We start from the raw sequence: 21,989 nt of genomic DNA on the forward strand, positions 1-21,989 counted from the left end.
TCAAGATGGTCGCCTAATCTGTGTAGTGAAACTTCTTCCACCTTTCTCCATCCTCTAGGTTTTTTTTGAACCTGGATGTGACGCATTAAAAGACTCGACGGAAATAGAATCAAAGGCATTCTAAAATGGCTAACCGTACGGTGAAGGATGCGCACAGCATCCATGGCACCAACCCTCAATATCTGGTGGAGAAGATCATTCGAACGCGAATCTATGAGTCCAAATACTGGAAAGAGGAGTGCTTTGGACTTACCGGTAAGCGGAAGCGCGCGGAGCCCCTCTCGGCCGCTTTGTGGCTAGTTTCTTCTGACCGGGCGCCTGTAGGGCTAGTAACTGGCCTCTGGAGTGGTACTGGAACGGAGTATGTCGATCATTTCAGAAAAATTTGAGTGCCTGCTTAGTCTTGTGTTGAGTCGGGGACACAGATGAGTCTGATAAGGTCATATTCTGACGGGTGTCTTCAGTTGGATTCTGTGAATTATTTCATAGTTAATGATTGCCGGCTGGGTTGCAAAGTATTAAGCTCAGGGATCCGAATATAACTCTTTGTACACAGTGTACTGAAGGTCTTTAAGGATCTAACGTTAGTAGGTCTGAAACCAAATTCGTGATCTTACTATCCTTAGATTTGGGCCAGTTGCAGTATTTCCACTATCATGTCCTAATAGAAACATCATTGCTTCACAGAAGTCTTCCAGGTAGTCTTTCGATTTGAATTCTGGCTTTAAACCCATGTCCTGTGACAATCTGTGGACCTTGAGCAAGTCACTTTACGTTTCCTGGCCCTCATTGTCCTTACCTGGAAAACGAAACATTGCTACAGCTTTCTTCATAACTTGTTACAAAAGTTGAGTGATATAATATGAAAAGCTTAGCAGGGTACCTATTTTATTATCCATTCTCAATGTATGTTAGCTGCTGTTGTTACTGTCATTAATACACATTTGTTCTCGTATTAAACTGTTGATGAGTATTTAGGAGAACCAAAGCTTGAACTAACTCTCCACTTCCTACTAGGAAGAGCTTAACTCTAATATGTCACTCTATTTGGTTTTGTTTTTTAGCTGAACTTGTAGTTGATAAAGCCATGGAGTTAAGGTTTGTGGGTGGCGTCTATGGTGGCAACATAAAACCAACACCCTTTCTGTGTTTAACCTTGAAGATGCTTCAGATTCAACCTGAGAAGGATATCATTGTAGAGTTTATCAAAAATGAAGATTTCAAGTGAGTGCAATGTTCACTAGCTAATATAAGAGGTTTAATTTTGGCGGTTCAAAATTGGGCTTTGGTTAAGAGGGGTGTACGCAATGTATCTCATTTCTACAGAGTTCCACTCCAGATTTTTGCTCTTGAGCCCTTGACTTTGTATTTTTTGTTTGTTTGTTTTTTTTGTTTTGGAAACAAGAGTCTCACTGTGTTGCCCAGGCTGGATTGCAGGGGAGATCAACTTCCTCTTCCTTAGTGATTCTCCTCCCTCAGCCTTCCAAGTAGCTGGGATTACAGGCATGTGCCACCATACCTGGCTAATTTTTGTATTTTTAGTAGAAACAGGGTTTCCCCATGTTGGCTTGGCTGATCTCGATCTCCAGACCTCAGGTGACCTGCCTGCCTTGGCCCCCCAGAGTGCTGGGATTACAGATATGAGCCACCACACTCGACCAAGTTTGATTTTTATCTGTTCTGATTGTATTAATCTTCTTCTTTACTGGCTCAGTCTTGAGAATTTTTCCCCTGAAAAAAGGATTTTACAAATTCACTAAATATATATTAAGCAAAAGTGAGTGCCTAATATGGTGGTAGGAACTAGACATTCAGGGGTGTAAATAAAACAACAAAAGGTGATGGTTAAGAGATGTTAGATCTGGGTTCACATCCAGATTCTGTTGCTCATTAACTGTGACACTGGAGAAGTTACTTAATTTTCTAAACTTTATTTTGCTTATCTGTAAAATGGTGACAGTAATGTAAGAGTGAAAGAAGGTTGTGCATGCATATCTCTGAACATAGTGCTTGCTGTATAGTAAACACCTAAAAAATGTCAGCTTGTTTTATTATTATATTACCATTGTCACAGAATTCACAGAAAAGTATAGGAGGCAGACATAATAGCCTTTTTTTTTTTTGAGACGGGAGCTTCGCTCTTGTTGCTCATGCGGAGTGCAATGGCATGATCTTGGCTCACCACAACCTCTGCTTCCTGGGTTCAAGTGATTCTCCTGCCTCAGCTTCCTGAGTAGCTGGGATTATAGGCATGTGCCACCACGCCGGCTAATTTTTATTTTTAGTAGAGACGGTTTTTCCATGTTGGTCAGGCTGGTCTTGTAACTCCCAACCTCAGGTGATCCACCTGCCTTGGCCTCCCCAATTGCTGGGATTGCAGGTGTGAGCTACCTCGCCCGGCCCATAATAGCTTCTTATGTGCTTGTCTAAGGCCTTTGCATATAATAATTCATTTCACTTTCACAACAGCCTTCGAAACTTTTAATCCCTATTCTACAGGGGAGGAAACTGAGGCACAGAGATTAAGTAATTTTGTCCAAGATTCAACACCTAGTAAATAGCAAATCTGGCCTCAGAGTCCATATTCTTTGCTACAGTATTCTGCTTCTCATATAAAGAAACTTGAGTTTCAAATGCCTCCTACTCAAGTGGAAATTTAAGTAGTTGGCTATAGGAAAAAGGGAAAAAGAAAGACTCTTATAAAGCATTAACAGCTAGAAAATACCTAACTTTTGTTAGGCACTTACTCTGTGCTATATGCTATACTTAGTACTTTAAATGCATTTCTTGTTTAATATACCAAGCCATAAATTAGGTAGCATTATCTCCATTTTACAAGGATTGAGAAGACACATAATTTGACCAGTAGTGTAACAGAATTAGTAAATTATGGAGTCAGAATTTGAACCCATATGCCTTTTTCCAAAATCAGCATTTATGTTTATGTGTTCTTGTTCTTGTATTGTTATTAAATGTATCTTCTACTTTCTGTTTTTAAATTCAGTATCTGTCCGGGCATGGTGGCTCACACCTGTAATCCCAGCACTTTGGGAGGCTGAGACAGGTGGGTCACTTGAGGTCAGGAGTTGGAGACCAGCCTGGCCTACATGGCAAAACCTAATCTCTACAAAAATACAAAAACAGGCCAGCCACAGTGGTTCACACCTGTAATTGCAGCACTTTGGGAGGCCAAGACAGGCAGATCACCTGAGGTCAGGAGTTTGAGACTAGCCTGGCCAACATGGCAAAACTCTGTCTCTACTAAAAATATAAAAATCAGGCCGGGTGTGATGGCACATGCCTGTAATCCCAGCTACTTAGGAGGCTGAGGCAGGAGAATCACTTGAACCCAGGAGGTGGAGGTTGTAGTGAGCTGAGATTGTGCCACTGCACTCCAGCCTGGGCAACAGAGCAAGATTTTGTCTCAATCAATCAATCAATATTAGCTGGGCATGGTGGCAGGCGCCTGTAATACTAGCTACTTGGAGGCTGAGGCAGGAAAATCACTTGATCCTGGGAGGCGGAGGTTGCGGTGAGCCAAGGTCACACCGCTGCACTGCAGGCTGGTGACAGCAAGACACTGTCTCAAAAAATAAATAAATAAAAAAAATTCATTATTTTGTTTGATTCTTAGAGTGATCCTGTGAGGTAAATAGGTTTTATTTTAGTTTTACTGATGATATAGTTGAAAGTTGATCAATATGTATGATATTCCAACCGCCATAAATGGTAGCATGGGAACTTGAACCCAGGTCTCCATATTTTAGCTGTCTTCCTTCTGCTGCATTCTACCTCTACAATTGCAGCTTTCTTATCTGCCAAAGAGAAGAACATGTTTATCCACTACTGTCATGAGAAAAGGTAGTTGTAAAACGCAGAAACTTCTAGGGTGACCTGTTGTTTCACTGTTATTTGTCTATCAGGTATGTCCGCATGTTGGGAGCACTTTACATGAGGCTGACGGGCACTGCAATCGATTGCTACAAGTACTTGGAGCCTTTGTACAATGACTATCGAAAAATCAAGAGCCAGAACCGAAATGGGGGTGAGTATGGTGCTAAGTCTCCTGATTGTCATTTTTAAGCCAGTTTTTAATTTCACCAGTACCTCTACCTTTGCGTTGTCATAACAGTGTGAATGCTTCTCTTCATCTACATTGTTATTGTCTTTATGCAGGTTTTCCCCTCCCCTCATGTGAGAGTTGAGCCTGACCACTAGCTTCATGTTGGCCTTACCCAGCCTGCCTCTGTCTGCCTCCCTTTCCAAATGCATCTTATGTTAATTCCTGCCTTGCAATATATGCCCCCTTTATATGTACTCCATCCCAAAATATCTAGCTGCAGAACAGCTTCTCCGTAAAACGCTCCCAGCCCTCCCAAACAAAATCAGTTTTCCATATTTTACATCTTCACGGTTATTTCTGCCGGCCTCTCCTCTAGCACTATACTTCATGCTGTAGTGTATAGACTAAGTGTACTCATTATTTTTTTTTTTTTGAGACGGAGTTTCACTCTTGTTACCCAGGCTGGAGTGCAAGTGCACGATCTTGGCTCACTGCAACCTCCGCCTCCTGGGTTCAGGCAATTCTCCTGCCTCAGCCTCCTGAGTAGCTGGGACTACAGGCACGCGCCACCATGCCCAGCTAATTTTTTGTATTTTTAGTAGAGATGGGGTTTCATCACATTGACCAGGATGGTCTCGATCTGTTGACCTCGTGATCCACCCACCTTGGCCTCCCAAAGTGCTGGGATTACAGGCGTGAGCCACCGTGCCTGGCCATGTACTCATTTTTATACAGAAATCCCACTGAAAATAAGTATATCCAAGAGAGGCAGCTCCATACCTTTTACAAAGACATTACTTAACGTACTAAGGAGGGATTCCAGGTAATGCAGTAAAAACCTTTTCTCAATTGGTGTCATAACAGAAGATAGGAACATTTACCTTTCCCCCCACATGTATCATTAAACAGTAGACGGTTAAGAATTTGGGGCCAAGCATGGTATCTCACGCCTGTAATCCCAACACTTTGGGAGGCCAAGGTGGGCAGATAACTGAGGTCAGGAGTTTGAGACCAGCCTAGCCAATATGGTGAAACCCTGTCTCTCCCAAAACTACAAAAACTAGCTGGGTGTGGTGGTGCACACTACTCATTCTATAATGCTCCTCATTCTACAATGCACAAGCCAATCCTCAGACAAAAATTTCTGACCCAAAATGTCAACAGGTTGAGAAATTCTTAGTTTTACATAATAAAATAATGAATAACTTCCCCATGGCCATGACCACATCCATCTTGTTCACCATGATATTTACACCACATAGCATAGTATGTGACATGTCAGTGGCACTTAGTATGTATTTATTCAATGAACAAATTAGTAAGTTTATAATACCACATTCTTTTTTTTTTTTTTAAGATGGCATCTTGCTCCGTTGCCCAGGCTGGAGTGCAGTGGTGTGGTCTCGGTTCACTGCAGCCTCTGCCTCCCAGGTTCAAGCAATTCTGCCTCACCCTCATGAGTAGCTGGGATTACAAGTGCCTGCCACCATGCCCAGCTAATTTTTGTATTTTTAGTAAGATGGGTTTCACCATGTTGACCAGACTGGTCTTGAACTCATGACCTCAAGTGATCTGCCTGCCTTAGCCTCCCAAAGTGCTGGGATTACAGTTGTGAGCCACCATGCCTAGCCAGTTCTCAAAAGCGATTACTCCATATGCCATATAAGCTATATGCTCTAGATTCAGAAACATTGTGGGTTCATATGAGAAATTTTATTTGAATTATATGATCTCTTCAAAATCAGGCCTACATAATTCAGGCTGTTTGTGTTTGCTTTTGTGTTTGTCTCCTAACTGAGACATCTTCATTCATCCCTTAACCTCTTCTAAAGAGGCCTAGCACATAGATTTGCTGATATGAGGTTTTAACACTTTTTACTTTTTGGCATCTAAATCTGTTACTTCCAAGTTGTTTGAGCTAATTTTTTTTTTGTTGCAGAGTTTGAATTGATGCATGTAGATGAGTTTATTGATGAACTATTGCACAGTGAGAGAGTCTGTGATATCATTTTGCCTCGGTTACAGGTAAGAAATGAAAGTCTCTTACCAGAGTCACCCCTTTCTTCTTAGATAGGCGGACAGACAAACACATATACACAGCTAAAACATTGAAGCCTGTGGATCTTATGGGTCCTCTTAATAAACAGTCTTCCTGTCTATGAGAAAGATAGTGGATTGGGAGTGACAGGAAAATAGATAAGATATTTGAAGGGTAGGGCTCTAAAAGTGAATAGTTAAGGAAACTGTCTTTCCCCATCCTCTTGTAGTTCATAAACATGGTGATTGGGGGGTTCCCGTGCATGTGAGATGTGCCTCCCTCAAATCTTATAACGTCAGCACATTACCCGTCTATCATGGGAAAAAAATTTCTTTAGGGTGTTATGTCAAGGATATTGTAGCTAGAATAGGCATTTTTTAACTTCATGAACAGCTTTTTTCAAACTAATCTTCATGAAAAAGCCAGGATATAAAACAGATAAAAAGAGAGCCAGGAGTGGGAGACTGAGCCCTTAATTCCTTAAACTTGCCTTTTATCATCCTGCTTCCCTTTCCTAGTGATAATCGATTATCCATGAGGCATCTTTTCAGGAATGGGTTTTATAATTTTAAAACTGCTATTACAAAATGCAAAGGAAATACAGGTAAGGTAGCTAGTCTAAAGAGAAAGGGAATGGGCTAAAATGCAGAGGCAACTGAATAGGAAATTAGGAGGCCTGAGTTTCTGTGTTATTACAGCCCACTAGCTGTAGGATCTTGTCTTAATTTCTCTATCTATAAAATGGGGAAATGAGACTACCTCTGTGGTCTTTACACTGCCTTGTGGGGCTCTTTTAGAGATACTGACAGGAAGTGAAGATAGCCCTACATATTCCAACCAGGTTAGTTCCTTTTCCTCTAGGTTATATGTTGGGTTTGAGCAGTGAGATTTTGTTTGAACAGAGGCTTTTTTGCTTATAAATGGCTTGAGGTTTAATTGTCTGTATATCCAAAGTATAAAATTTGATGAGTCATTTTTTGTTTTTTTGAGATAGAGCCTCACTCTGTCACCCAGGCTGGAGTGCAGTGGTATGCAGTGCCTCTACCTCCTGGGTTCAGGCAGTTCTCATGCCTCAGCCTCCTCAGTAGCTGGGACTACAGGCAGGCGCCACTGTACCAGGCTAATTTTTGTATTTTTAGTAGAGATGGAGGTTCACTGTGTTGGCCAGGCCAGTCTTGACCTTCTGACCTCAGGTGATCCACCCACCTTGGCCTCCCAAAGTGCTGGGATTATAAGTGTGAGCCACCACACCCAGCCTCAGGTTGCCTTTTTTTTTTTTTTTTTTTTTTTTTTTTCTTTTTTGAGACAGAGTTTCGCTCTCGTTACCCAGGCTGGAGTGCAATGGCGCGATCTCGGCTCACCGCAACCTCCACCTCCTGGGTTCAAGCGATTCTCCTGCCTCAGCCTCCTGAGTAGCTGGGATTACAGGCACGTGCCACCATGCCCAGCTAATTTTTTGTATCTTTAGTAGAGACGGGGTTTCACCATGTTGACCAGGATGGTCTCGATCTCTTGACCTCGTGATCCACCCGCCTCAGCCTCCCAAAGTGCTGGGATTACAGGCTTGAGCCACCGCGCCCGGCTCAGGTTGCCTTTTTAAATACTCTGAAGTGCTTGCTTCCTTTTAGATAGAAACCAAAGACGATAATTTAAAAATAAAAGGTCACACATGATATGGTTCCTTTTATATGGTATATCCAGACTAGGCATAGAGACAAAAAGGCAGATTAGTGATTGCCAGGAGATGCAGAGTGAGGAATGAGCATTGATTACTTAAGGGATATGAGGTATTTTGGAGGGATGATAAAGTTTTGAAACTTTAGTTTGGTTGCACAACACTGTGAATACAATAAAAGCCACTCAATTATACATTTAAAGTAGTTGTATTATGTGAATTTCATCTCAATTTTTTAAAAAAGATGAAAGAGATCAGAAAAACTTCAAAGTCAGGAATTGAATGGATACAAGTATGTGATAAATGGGTGAGATTAATTTGCTCAAGGCAGCAAACCTGCTGGATAAAAGTATTTGGTAGATGGATGTTTATGCTTAAATGAAGAACATCATCTCTTCCTCCACGTTGACCCAGTCATAATCTTATAAAATAAAAATCCTCAAAATGGGTGTGATACATCTCTCCTGTTCCATATTGGCACTGTGGAGTATGTAGTGGAAAGAGTAAGATTGTAAATTTGAAAACCTACTCTGAAGGCCCAATTCTCATAGCAAGAATCTTGCTATGTTCCCTAGGCTGGTCCTAAACTCCTTGGCTCAAGGGATCTTCCCACTTCAGTCTCCCAAGGAGCTGGGACCACAGGCATATGCCACCACGTTTAGTCATTTGGCATTTTTGAAATCAGTTTTGCCTCTCTGATCCTTAGCCACTCAAACATTGCTAAGCCATATCCCAGAGTAAAATGGAACCAGTTCAAAATGCACAAGTCTGAACAGAACCCTAGATCATGGGTCTAATGGAGATTTGATGGTACTTTAGGGCTGGGCCTCTTGTGCTAGAACTACCAGCCATGAACTTATTAGCCCTTGGACTTTCTCCGTGTATGAAGCCTTTATTTTTGGTTCTAGGCTGTATCTATAATGATTGATATTCCCATGAGTTTATAATGTAAGATCACAGGGAATACAGCCAATAGAAGATGAAGCTGTTCCCTTCAGGTTTGTATTTATGTTTATAAGAGAACTTGAGTTTCTAGATTCTAGGTCTGTTAAACTTACTAGGAAAATCTTGAATGCCTTTGAAATGAAATTGCCTCAGCTGTTGCTCCTTGGGGCCCTGAAGCCCAGTGGTGAGGTTTCAGGCAATGGCAACAACTCCTAACTCTGATTACTTTCTGTGTAGAAACGCTATGTATTAGAGGAAGCTGAGCAACTGGAGCCTAGAGTTAGTGCTCTGGAAGAGGACATGGACGACGTGGAGTCCAGTGAAGAGGAGGAGGAAGAGGATGAGAAGGTCAGGCACCTAAGACTTTGAGAGCTTTAGGGAAGAGAGTTACAGAAAATGGGAATGGTTTTTTGTTTTTAGACTTTTTTTTGAGACTCTCGCTCTGTCGCCAGGCACCAGGCTGGAGTGTAGTGGCACGATCTCGGCTCACTGCAACCTCCGCCTCCGGGGATCAAGCAGTTCTCCTGCTTCAGCCTCCAGAGTAGCTGGGACTACAGATGTGTACCACCAAGCCCAGCTAATTTTTCCATTTTAGTAGAGACGAGGTTTCACTGTGTTGGCCAGGATGGTCTCGATCTCTTGACCTCATGATCCACCCGCCTCAGCTTCCCAAAGTGCTGGGATTACAGGCATGAGCCACCGCGTCCGACCTAGACTTTAACTCTATTGTCCAGGCACGGTGGCTCACACCTGTAATCCTAGTACTTTGGGAGTCCAAGGTGGGCGGATCACCTGAGGTCAGGAGTTCGAGACCAGCCTCAGTAACATGGTGAAACCCTGTCTTTACTAAAAATACAAAAAAATTAGATGGGAGTGATGGTGGGCACCTGTAATCCCAGCTACTCAGGAGGCTGAGGCAGGAGAATCGCTTGAACCTGGGAGGTTGGAGGTTGCAGTGAGCTGAGATTGTGCCACTGCACTCCAGCCTGGGCAAGAGCAAGACTCTGTCTCAAAAATATATTTTTTTAATTCTTTAACCAAAGAATTAAAGGTAGTACCTCAGCTCTACCATATACTAGTGGTATAATCTTACACAAATTTAATTCTTTAATTCTTTAACCAAAGAATTAAAGAATTAAATCTTGGCCAGGCGCGGTGGCTCAAGCCTGTAATCCCAGCACTTTGGGAAGCCGAGGCGGGTGGATCACAAGGTCAAGAGATCGAGACCATCCTGGTCAACATGGTGAAACCCCGTCTCTACTAAAAATACAAAAAATTAGCTGGGCATGGTGGCAACTGCCTGTAATCCCAGGAGGCTGAGGCAGGAGAATTGCCTGAACCCAGGAGGTGGAGGTTGCGGTGAGCCGAGACAGTGCCATTGCACTCCAGCCTGTGTAACAAGAGCGAAACTCCGTCTCAAAAAAAAAAAAAAAAAAAAAAAAAAGAATTAAATCTTACACAAATTTAATTCTTTAATTCTTTAAGAATTAAAGGTAGTACCTCAGCTCTACCATATACTAGTGGTATAATCTTACACAAATTAAATTGAGTTTTCTCCAATGTAAAGTGAGGTTAATGATACTTTTCTCCCAAGACTGTTAAAAGTATTAAATAAGATGATAAACATAAAGCCCTTAGCACATGTTTTGCACATTATAATTGCCTAATAAGTGGTGCCAGCTATTAAATACTTGGAAAGAAGTAACACTTGTTATAATTGCCCCTGTCCTCAGTAATAAGCCTTGTTTAGGAGGGGGAAAATGTCAACTACATAGTCATGTTCTTTCAGTACTAATTACAATGCTGAAAAGTTGAAACCAGCCAAGCTGCCCAGTTGTTTCAGGAAGCAGCCAGATAAAACTTCTGTTTTTGTTTTGTGAGACAGGGTCTCACTTTGTTGCCCAGGCTGTAGTACAGTGCCACAATCTTGATTCATTGCAGCCTTGGCCTCCCAGGCTCAAGCTGTCCTCCCACTTCAGCCTCCCGAGTACCTGGAACTGCAGGCACATGCCACCATGCCCGGCTGATTTTTGTATTTTTTTGTAGAGATGGGGTTTCACCATGTCTGCAAAACACACACATGCATACACACGCACGCATACACACGCACACATATTCACTCACACACACTCTCTGCTTCTGTTCCTATATAGCTCATAATAAGTTTTGTTAGTTAATAGGGTAAGTGCTTCCCTCTTTGTAGTCAGATCACTGTGCTTTAAAGTCACTTGGAGACAGACTTTGGGACAAGATGTGGAGCAAAGTATAATTAGTGTTTCTAGTGGCTCCTTATGAGCTTGTGCCTATCAATGACCCAGCCATCTTGTTTCCAGTTGGAAAGAGTGCCATCACCTGATCACCGTCGGAGAAGCTACCGAGACTTGGACAAGCCCCGTCGCTCTCCCACACTGCGCTACAGGAGGAGTAGGAGCCGGTCTCCCAGAAGGTAAAGCCTTAGTCGTTGGCCTTTTCCCAGGAGATTCTGGCACTGTAGCCTAGAAGTTTGGATTTTAGAGAAGGAAAAATGACAGCCTGTGGAGAATGTTTGCCCAATATATTAGTTATCTCATTGGCAGACAACAATAACCATTTGTTTTGTTCAGAACTCTGCGGTCAGTGATTTATGCAGAGCTTGGATAGGCAGTTTTTGAAGTACCTGTTTTGTTGTTAGCTGTCTGCTGGCTGCTATGGGATCGCCTTAGCTAGGATGACGGGGGAAGTTTCTCTTCTCTTTATCATCCTCCAACAGGATAAGATGGGCATCTTTTCACGGTACTGGCAGAACTCAAGAGCAAACAAACCTACTCATGCAGATGTTTTTCTTGTATCTGCTTTTATCACATATGCAAATATCTCATTAGCCAAAGCAAGTCATGTGGCCAGTCCTAAAGTTAGAATGGGAGTGTGCTAGTGTTACATGACAAAAGACATGGATACAGAGAAGGGTGAAGAATAAAATTGGGGCCGTTTTTGCAATCTGCAACATCCAGTGCGCCAACCTAAGCTTTCTTCTTCCTCTCTTTATAGGCGAAGCCGATCTCCCAAAAGGAGAAGGTAGGCCTTCAGTCATTTTGATAAAGGACTGGGCTTTGGGGAGTGGGGATGGTATTAGTGTTCTATGTATATTGCTAACCAGATCCAGTAGTCTGACCAGTCTTTTCTACAGCCCCTCCCCCCGTCGAGAAAGGCATCGGAGCAAGAGTCCAAGACGTCACCGCAGCAGGTCCCGAGATCGGCGGCACAGATCCCGTTCCAAGTCCCCAGGTAGGACTTGGACCTTTTGCCACAGGTTCTCTTAATAAAGAAATGTAAAAGGAACAGTTAGCCTCCTGCAGTATAGGAGTGCCTGACTGTACTGCCTAGCAGAAAAGGAAATGGACATAGAATTTGAAAATTAAGGTTCACAGCTTGTCACTTTTATAAGCTTTGCTGATAAGGTTTGCTTCTGTTTTTTCATCTGACAGTACAGGAATAAGATCTAACATAGTAAGGAAAACCCAATATGATGATTGTGAAATGAGCCATAAAGCCCTTGAATGTTATTTGTATTTGAACTAGTTTCGTTACTACTGTCTGCTCCCTCTTCCTTCACTAACTTCACTAATTCAGAGAGTTGCTACCGCTAAGAGGTGTCCCCTGCATAGGGCAAAAATGGCAATGGCAGACATTAGGGAGGTGAGAATGGCAGTTTAATAAGAATTGAAGGGTAGGATCTCATACAGTGGCCTTTTGTTTTCCAGGTCATCACCGTAGTCACAGACACAGGAGCCACTCAAAGTCTCCTGAAAGGTAATGAATTGACCTCTATTTTAACTTTATTCAGAAATGAAAGTCCCAGTTATAACTAATTGGACCTGAAATTTTGTTTTGTTGGGGCATATTAGGAATTCTCCTTACTTACACGACGAAATTGGTCTAATTGCTTTGAGAATTACTGGGGTTAGATACCCTTTTTTTTGCATTTGTTGTTGCCCAGGCTGGAGTGCAATGGCGTGAACTTGGCTTACTGCCACGTCCGTCTCCTGGGTTCAAGCAAGATACCCATTTCGTTTTGTTTTGCTTTACAGGATTGCAGCTTTGGATAATGGATGAACTTTGGTCTTAGAAGACATGGAGTTTAGTCCCAACTTTTATTTATTTATTTTTAATTATCATTTTATTCATTATCCTTCTGTATCTAGAATAGTCCCAACTTTTAAAACTTAACAGTTGAGTAACCTTGGACAAATCACTTTCATTTAATAAGATTTCATTAGAAACCCCCATGTGCCACATACTGTTGGGTGCACTGTTAACCTCTGAGAGGTGATTTCCTCAACGGTAAAATTTGGATAGTAATGCCTGATTCAAAAGTGTTGCTCTGAATAAAAAAAACACCAAGTAGGTTAATGAATATGGAGTGTTAGCTCCATCCCCATTAGTGTCAGCATGCCAAGGTCCTTCTCAGGAGTCCTTGCCCAGATCCTTAATGTAATTATATGTGTTGCCATTTCAGGTCTAAGAAGAGCCACAAGAAGAGCCGGAGAGGGAATGAGTAATGGACTCGGTTTGGTTGTAGTCCACATGGCCTCCTATGGATATGAGGATCTCTGTCTATGTGGAAGGCTTAAGAACTCCCCAGGCAGCTACAAGAATATTTGTTTTTTCGTATAAAGATTCTCAACCTTTATTTTTAATGAAGGAGGTGCTGAGTTTTGTATCTCTTTTTAATCATCATTAACATCACTTTTTGACCCAACTAACCTTGACTGTATTCAAACTTATGAGGGTAGAAAGGATCTGTAGGTTGAGGATATGAATGACAAGGAAAGGATGTGGCCACCTGATGACCCTTCCCCTTTTTATTAAACCAGACACATCTGTTTCCCATTTCTCTGTCATTTAGTTTTTGGTTTGCTGTGGTTGGAACTGCTTTGAGAATCCTGGGATTTGTGGTGCTGCTATTATTCAAAGATATGGGTAAAACATAGTAGCTCTTAACTTTTTTCCAGCAGCAGCAAGTGGTGATAAACATGAAAACTGGTTAGCAGTTTTAAAGAACAGAATGCATTCAAATGTAAGGCTTCTTCTGGACCATTAAAGCCAGTTTCATCGAACAGTTCAACAGAGTGGTACTTACCCTTTATACAGCCCATTTTTTCATGATTCCATTGGTTCTTGCCCACAAACCTAAAATCCAGGTTAAGCTATCCAGCCTTTGTCATATAAGCATTGACATTATACAGGATTAGTCATTAGCAGTAGGGTAACAGGATTGAAAAAGATTTGATGGAGAGGAAAGTATTAGTCATGGTTTTGATCTAAATTGCTAGACAAGAGTGCCATTTACAAAGTCAGAAAATAACAGCAGAAAGACAAGCTTTTAGAGGGGCAGAGAATTAGAGGATTGTGCTAGTATGAAAGTGATGCATTAAATTTAACAAGTTTGAGACAGCTATGGTATAGCTTAAAAAAAAGCCCATAAAGTTGGAGATAGGGACCAGAGTTTAACATAGTGGTATAGGCCAGAATAGACAATATTTTAAGTAATTGTGGAATCTGTCAGTAAGACTGCACAGAGAGTGTTTATATCAGAAAAGCACACAAGAGAACCATAGGCAACACTGGTGACAGGAAGAAGTACTTGAATGACCCATTCAGAAAGACAGGAGAATTAGGAGAGTGTAGGTGAAGGAAGCCAAGGGTCAAGAATGCAGAAGCAAAGTAAGGACTAAAAAGTCGCCATGGACATTGATAATCAAGAGATGAGGTATTTGCTAGAAGAATTCCTTTTACCAGTACTTAACTCCCTTAAAAAAAAGTGACTGACTTCCTGCAACTAGTTCCAGCAGGAACTGTGAAGACCGACTGCCCTACAGGATCAAGTTTTTCTTGGAAAGTTTTATCTGGTCATAGGTAAACATTCAATGCATTTCTATTGCCTGCTCTTGAACTGAAAGACTTCTGCAGCAATATTAAAGGTTTTTAAAATCTTACTTGAGCTTTCATATTCTTAAGTGATTCTTTTCATAACATCTGAGTTAATAAAAGTTTTCTGAAAGAGCTCTTTTGGTTTCTGATACAATATAGGACTACCTTTTAAAATTAAATATAGCCATCGCTACATAAATGTTTTACAGTATCCTAGCAGTTATTTCTTTATGAAAGTAATTTAGATAGAAATGTCTTTTGGCTAAATGACCATGGACCAACCAAGCTGTCATCTTAATACACCCTTAAAACTTTAAATTAGGCTGGGCGCGGTGGCTCATGCCTGTAATCCCAGCACTTTGGGAGGTCGAAGCGGGCAGATCACCAGGTCAGAAGATCAAGACCATCCTGGCCAACATGGTGAAACCCCGTCTCTACTAAGATACAAAAAATTAGTTGGGCGTGGTGGCACCTGCCTGTAATCCCAGCTACTTGGGAGGCTGAGGCAAGAGAACTGCTTGAACCCAGGAAGCAGAGGTTGCAGTGAGCCAAGATCACATCACTGCACTCCAGCCTGGCAACAGACCAAGACTCCATATCAAAAATAAAATAAAACTTTATCTTAAAATATCATTTAAAGTAAAAATAAACCAACACACAAAAAAGACAACAAATTTAGTGAAAGAAAGAAATCTCCCTAAACATTAAATAAAATATACTTGTTTAGACATGGTAAAATGTGAGGTACCACAGCCAACCAATAGCAGGAAGGAGAATGTCCCTATTCTTTAATTGGGAGGTAAGAGTAAAACTTGTTGGGTATCTCTAGATGCCGTTTTGATAAAATTACACAGGAGATGGAGCTTAAGGACAAACCTTGCTGTAAGGCTATTCATCTATGTGCTTGCCTATGAACAATGCATTTTAAACTTTTTGACTACAGCATACATTTAAAAAGTTATTTTGCATCTTAACTGTATATACGTATCTATATTCTGTACTAAGACAAATTTAAGGAAAGGATTATGCAAAGTAAATTCTCGTATTTCCTACTCGGTAACACTTTTTAATGTTGGATGCAAATATTAACTTATTACATCTGATATTAATATTGGATGCAAATATTAATTTATTGCATCCAAAACTTAATTGATTGTACTTCCAATAATTTGAAATATACTGCCTTAAAAGCTTTGCCATAGGGCACAACCACTTTTTAATACTACAAAATTAAGGGAAATATGTTCCGAGGGGCAGAAGAAATAATGGATTTGGTGAGAAGGTTGCAATATAACAACCCAACTTAAAATTTATTCCTCTAACCTCTCTTCCTGTGATTCTTAAGTAGACTGACTGAAGTTTAAGCATTATTTAGAAAATTGTCACAGATTGCCCACTCTCTCGAACAGGTTAATCTGAAATTCTTCCAGGACCCAAAAAAGACAACAGACTTAAAAACACATACACGCATATACACACAGGTTCAAAAGTGATTAAGATATGGAAAATAAGATCAGTGGAGTTTAAAGGCCTTATTAGAAACCACAAAACAGCACAGAGAAAATAGGCTGGAAGAAATAAAAAAAATGGAAAATAAAGAGAAATATGTAGATTAGAGAAATATTCTCATGATTTAAAAAGAATTGGGGTCAGGATGGTTTCAGATCTTATAAAAAGAAGGCAATGAAGCAAAAGGCTCCAAAGGCTTGAGAAAAGGTGTGCCAGACATTTTATACTTTGCCAAAGTTGTCTTAAACTACAAAGGCTACAGATGTTCTAAAGTGTGTAAGAACTTTAGAAGTACAAATCATGAGCCTCTGGGAAAAAAACTGCCCAATAATGAAATTCAACTAAAGAAGAAATGAATCAAATTAAGGACTTAAGAAAGAATCAGTAAAAGGAATGTTAGTGAACATGTCAGAAACTTTAAAAATAATGGGCAATTATTATAAGGTCAAAGTTAAATATTATGAACACTATACAGAAATAAGAGTATGAAGGTTTCATCCTTCATAGCAGGACTCTCAGTTTAAAACATACATGAGGCCGGGCGCGGTGGCTCAAGCCTGTAATCCCAGCACTTTGGGAGGCCGAGGCGGGTGGATCACGAGGTCGAGAGATCAAGACCATCCTGGTCAACATGGTGAAACCCCGTCTCTACTAAAAATACAAAAAAAAAAAACTAGCTGGGTGTGGTGGTGCGTGCCTGTAATCCCAGCTACTCAGGAGGCTGAGGCAGGAGAATTGCCTGAACCCAGGAGGCGGAGGTTGCGGTGAGCCGAGATCGCGCCATTGCACTCCAGCCTGGGTAACAAGAGTGAAACTCCGTCTCAAAAAAAAAAAAAAAAAAAAAACATACATGAAACTAGAAAAAAAAATAGCATTGTTACTGTTTTCCATAATTGTCCTTAATTTTAGGAGGAATCTTACAAGACTAGATTCTCTTGTGGGAAAAAAGTAAGTTGAGCATTTCTTCAGTTTCACACTTGTTTTCCTTTTAATTTGCCATATTTACGAAATACAGCATCTGAGTCCATTTTCATAAAACTATTTGTATATATGTGTCTATATGATTAAGGGATAGTTGGAATGAATGAAGTTCACAGGTAGTACTTCTTTCTGGCTGATGAACTTTTGAGTGATTTTTATACTTTGTGCTTTTACATAATGCTTATTTTCTTTTTGCAATAAACATGTTAATTTTTACAAAGAAAAAAATGGGTTGCTGAGAGTTAAAAGCTTTCTTATAAGCCTACCAACACATTTTACATATTGTTTGCTGGAAGTACAAATTGATAACCACTTTTATGAAAGGCAGTTTGGTAATATGTAGTAGGAACCTTAGAACTTTTGATCCTTTTACCCGGTAATCCCACTTACGGGAATTCACTCTAATAGAGTAATTACATGTACACACAAATAGCTTTATCCCATCATTTTACATACTACATATATATGAGAAAAACTGGAAACAGCAAAAATGTCCATTTGTAGGGGATATAAACAAATATGTTATGTTACACAATACATCATAAATATTTGTATTTTTAATAATCCTAATGTCAAGGGAAAATAATCTCCATGTTATTAAACAAAACGTTTAAAAACAATTTGGTCTTAAATGTGTGTGTTCTCCCTGTATAACATTGATAATTTTCTACTTAACTGCTTTACAATTGAATCTGAACTCAACTGACTGCAAACCTAAAATCTGAGCTTCTACTGTATCAATTTTAAACTATATTCTCTTTTTCAACTTAGAGCAGTTTTGCCAATTGTTGAACACTGGCAGTTACTGAAGTAGGGGCAAATGAGATGCTGAAAACTAGTATCTGTAACACCATCAACAAAAGTAAAATCTAGGTTATTGGTTACTAGGTTGTCAGTTAAAAGCTTCTGCCAAGTGGTATTATATTGCCTTCCTTAAGAAAGGCTGAGGGGTAGGGGCATTTTCTATTATTGCAAGTTGTTTTCATTTTAATGAATATTTCAAATACTATCCTCCCTTGGTATCTGGTAGGGGACTGGTTCCAGGACCTCCCGCAGATACACCAAAATCTGAGGATGCTGAAGTCCCTGATACAAAAGTGTAGTCTGCATATAACCTATGCACATCCTTCTTTATACTTTAAATCATTTCTAGATTACATATAATGCCTCATACAATGTAAATTCTGTACGAAAAGTTGTTGCATTGTTTAGGGAATAACCAAAAAACTGTGCAAGTTCAATACAGACACAATTTTTTTTTTGTATCTGCAATCCATGGTTGGTTAAATCCATAGATGCAAACCCCAAGGATATGGAGGACCTACCATATGTACAAAAGTAAAGAGAGTAATAAACACCCCTGTTATATATCATTACCTGTTCTCCAAGACGTGGAAGGATGTGAAGTATTGAACGTTAATTTAAATCTTGAATGCTCCAAGTCATTTTAACATAAATGCATAGTTGGGTCAGGTTATCTTCTTAAAACAAATGATCTAAATCCACCACTTAAACAGGATTCTGAAGGATGCTGAAGCTTTAATAAGAAAAAATAGTAAATATACCTGACTTTAACTCAGGGCTATAAATACAGCACGAATACCCTCAACCTCTTGTGATTTCAAATATCTTCCATGCTGTGAAATATGGCAAGGGCCCAAGCAGTCTCCTATTTAAGTAATGTGTATCACAGGGAGCAAAGCAAAGATAATACACTGTCCCTAAAATACATTTTTATCTACTTATTCTGCACATTTCCATATAGATCTATGGCATCATTTAGCTTAAGACCCCAGGTAACTGGATGGACTAATTAAGGGCCCAGAGAAAATTACCTCACCTCACTGCTAAAACAGCTGAAAAATTATGTCACCAACAACTCGAGTCTGAATTCCAATACCCAATAATAATTAATCCCGAGTATTACTAGTAAACAATTATCATCTTGACAAGTGTGCTTACCAGGTAGAAGTATAGGATTCAAAATGAACAGAGTCTGGGCCAAGAGTGGTGGCTCAGGCCTGTAATCCCAGCACTCTGGGAGGCAGGTGGATCACCTGAGGTCAGGAGTTTGAGACCAGCCTGACTAACATGCTGAAATCCTGTCTCTACCAAGAATACAAAATTTAGCCAGGCGTGGTGGTGTGTGCCTGTAATCCCATGTACTCAGAAGGTTGAGGCAGGAGAATCGCTCAAACCCAGGAGGTAGAGGTTGCAGTGAGCCAAGATCATGCCACTGCTTTGCAGCCTGGGTGACAGAGGCGCTGTCTCAAAGAAAAAAAATAAAAGACTTACCTTCCCTCCACTCTAATTGCCAATATTAGTCTCCGTGTTTTAAAACTCTCTTCCCAAAGACGTTTCAATTCAGACTGCAGCATATAAGTATGCTTTTTGGAATTTATCACTTTGTGTTTCAGTTTTCACTTTCAAAGATAAAATGGAGATGGCTTCTGCTTTTATCAACCTCATATGGGTGTTGTGAAAATCCAACCAAATAGAACATAAAATGATACTTGAATCTCTAAAACTAAAATCTGTGATTTAGAATGCTCTATTCACTGAAATTAAAACAAATCTTGTTACACAGTATTTCCATCATCTATACAACAGATGAATTAACCAAATGTGATTCTTGTCAAAAAGATTTATTAACTTAAAATAGAAGTACTTCAAATACAGACAAAATCAACTTTCCGTTCAAGTTTGAATGTTCAATATACAAGTATGGAAAAGAAAAAAATCTGAATCTTCATGTTGTAATTTTATTTTATTTTTTTACTTTTTAAAAAGTTTTTGGCACTACAAGGTTCTGTAAAGAATAGAAGTGACAAATTTAAAACACATGAAATTCTTTCCTAACTCTTAAGAACAATATATAAAGTCTGAAGCAACCAAAGTATGAATACAGCTAATAGAAAATAAAGAATGTAATTTTTTAAATTCTCTCTTTATACAATTCATCAAGGTTAAACAAAACATAAAATTCCCTTAAAAATAGGGTAATAAAATAGATGAAATTTGTATCACTCATTTTGGTGATACTAGTAAAAACTATAGTTCATATTTATATACAAATAATACAGTCTGTAAAAACAGTCTTAGAATTTAAATAAGCTATCTAAATGTGTTAAAATTTAAATCAGGACCTGATTTGTTTTGCTTTCCATTAAATGTCACTTTTTCTGCTGAATGTAACTGACATTGAGGTACGGATACCCTTGAGACAGCAGGATTGGCTGGTTGCTGTGCATCGGTAGACCAGCTGAAAGAAAATGGACTCGCATTACTCCGACACGTTTCCTCTTGGTGGGTGGGGACAACGCTCTCTACACCGACGGGTGGCACATCTGTCTGTTGGATACAACACAGACAGGAAACTGAAAGGCTTGTGCCTGTTTATCTGACAGCACCTTAGAATTAACTTTTAACTAGCTTTCTTTTTTTCTATTTATATACTAGGAGGAGATTAAGCATGCCAAAACATTTGAGAAGGTAGGGAAAAAAAGGAAGACAGAAGGAAATACGTGTATGTGAAAAAAGAAGAGGACACGAAAGATGGAGAGGAAGAATCAAAGAGAAAAAACTCACTAGAGAGGAGCTGCAGACTCTCCCCTCCTAAAAGACCTTATGACTAATAGTAACTTCCCTTATCCCCAGTTATTTGCTCAAGAGAAGAACCCAACCATAGTCAAGGCACTGCCACTCTATACTAAAGGGATGCCCCAGTAGTATATGGGTGGTTTAAGAAGCTTAAATAGGCCAGGCACGGTGACTTACAGCTGTAATCCAGCACTCTGGGAGGCTGAGGCAGGCAGATAATGAGTTCAGGAGTTCAAGACCGGCCTGACCAACATGGTAAAACCCCCAGCTCTACTAAAAATACAAAAATTAGCCAGGCGTGGTGGTGTATGCCTATAATTCCAGCTACTCAGGAGGCTGAGGCAAGAGAATCATTTGAACCCAGGAGGCAGAGGTTGCAGTGAGCTGAAATCGCATCACTGGACTCCAGCCTGGGCGACAGAGCAAGAACTCCGCCTTTAAAAAAAGAAGGCTTAAATATAACAAGCCTGAGACCATACTAGGTACCTCCCCTTTAAGTTATCATTTCATTCACTTGGCATTTCCTGAGTGCCTGTTTTAACTTCTTAAAACTCCTCATTTAACTATACTGACTCTGACCCCAAGTGTTCTGAAACAAGTTAACAAGGAGCTGAAGGCCAGACTCAGACAATGCCTGTAAGAACAAATACCTCTGAAACAAGTAGGTTAGATAAAATTTCCAAGTTTCTAGGAATTCTTAGTTTATAATATTCATTATCCAGTCAAAGCCATTATTAGTACTGCAATAGCACCAGCAGAACATAATACATTTAAATGTCATTCATGTCCTACACTAAATAAATCTGATTAGGTCTTCATTCCCTTAAAAATGTTTCAACAGGCCAGGTGCAGTGGCTCAAGCTGTAATCCCAGGACTTTGGGAGGCCAAGGCAGGCAGATCACGAGGTCTAGACCAGCCTGGCCAAATGGTGAAACCCCGTCTCTACTAAAACTACAAAGACTACAGGCCTGGTAGCGGGCACCTGTAGTCCTAGTTATTTGTGAGGCTAAGGCAGGAGAATCGCTCAACCTGGGGAGGCAGTGCCACTGCACTCCAGCCTGGGAAACAGAGCAAGACTCCATCATTAGATCCTCATTGCTCAGTAAACCAAGTCCAAACTCCGTAATATGGTCAAACCTACTCTCTCTAGTCTCATCACCATCTTTCTCATATACCTCCATCCTCCAGCCCTATTTTCTGTCCTTCACTATGCCAGGCAAATTCAGTGACTACATACATTAATCCCTCAGCTAAGCATACTCTTCCT

General features: G+C 40.2%; 2 protein-coding genes and 1 non-coding gene across 14 annotated transcripts in view; 2 read left to right on the forward strand and 1 right to left on the reverse strand.

The window, feature by feature from the left end:
* Positions 1–60: 60 nt before the first annotated feature.
* On the forward strand, positions 61–13,390 carry PRPF38A (pre-mRNA processing factor 38A). Its single transcript, XM_003921553.4, has 10 exons — positions 61–255; positions 1,065–1,224; positions 3,924–4,045; positions 6,003–6,088; positions 8,959–9,069; positions 11,055–11,167; positions 11,749–11,775; positions 11,888–11,985; positions 12,462–12,510; positions 13,217–13,390. The coding sequence occupies exons 1-10, from the start codon at positions 126–128 to the stop codon at positions 13,257–13,259; spliced, it is 939 nt and encodes a 312-aa protein (XP_003921602.1). The 5' UTR covers positions 61–125; the 3' UTR covers positions 13,260–13,390.
* TUT4 (terminal uridylyl transferase 4) overlaps positions 4,480–21,989 on the reverse strand; it is a 163,200-nt gene continuing 145,690 nt past the window's right edge. For 9 of the 12 annotated variants that reach the window (XM_074380822.1, XM_074380829.1, XM_074380828.1 and 6 more), the window contains one exon: positions 4,480–20,383. In XM_074380822.1, coding sequence (XP_074236923.1) covers positions 20,295–20,383 — 89 coding nt within the window. In that variant the 3' untranslated portion in view covers positions 4,480–20,294. Of the gene's footprint in view, positions 20,473–21,989 lie in introns of all 12 variants that reach the window. The other 3 variants (XM_003921551.4, XM_074380826.1, XM_074380825.1) reach the window with 2 other exon arrangements.
* Positions 6,319–6,418, forward strand: LOC120366260 (small nucleolar RNA U13). Its single transcript, XR_005580990.1, has one exon. It is a non-coding gene; the product is annotated as a small nucleolar RNA U13 (small nucleolar RNA).

This window comes from Saimiri boliviensis, chromosome 11 (genome assembly GCF_048565385.1).
Source record: "Saimiri boliviensis isolate mSaiBol1 chromosome 11, mSaiBol1.pri, whole genome shotgun sequence".
Lineage (NCBI taxonomy): Eukaryota > Metazoa > Chordata > Mammalia > Primates > Cebidae > Saimiri > Saimiri boliviensis.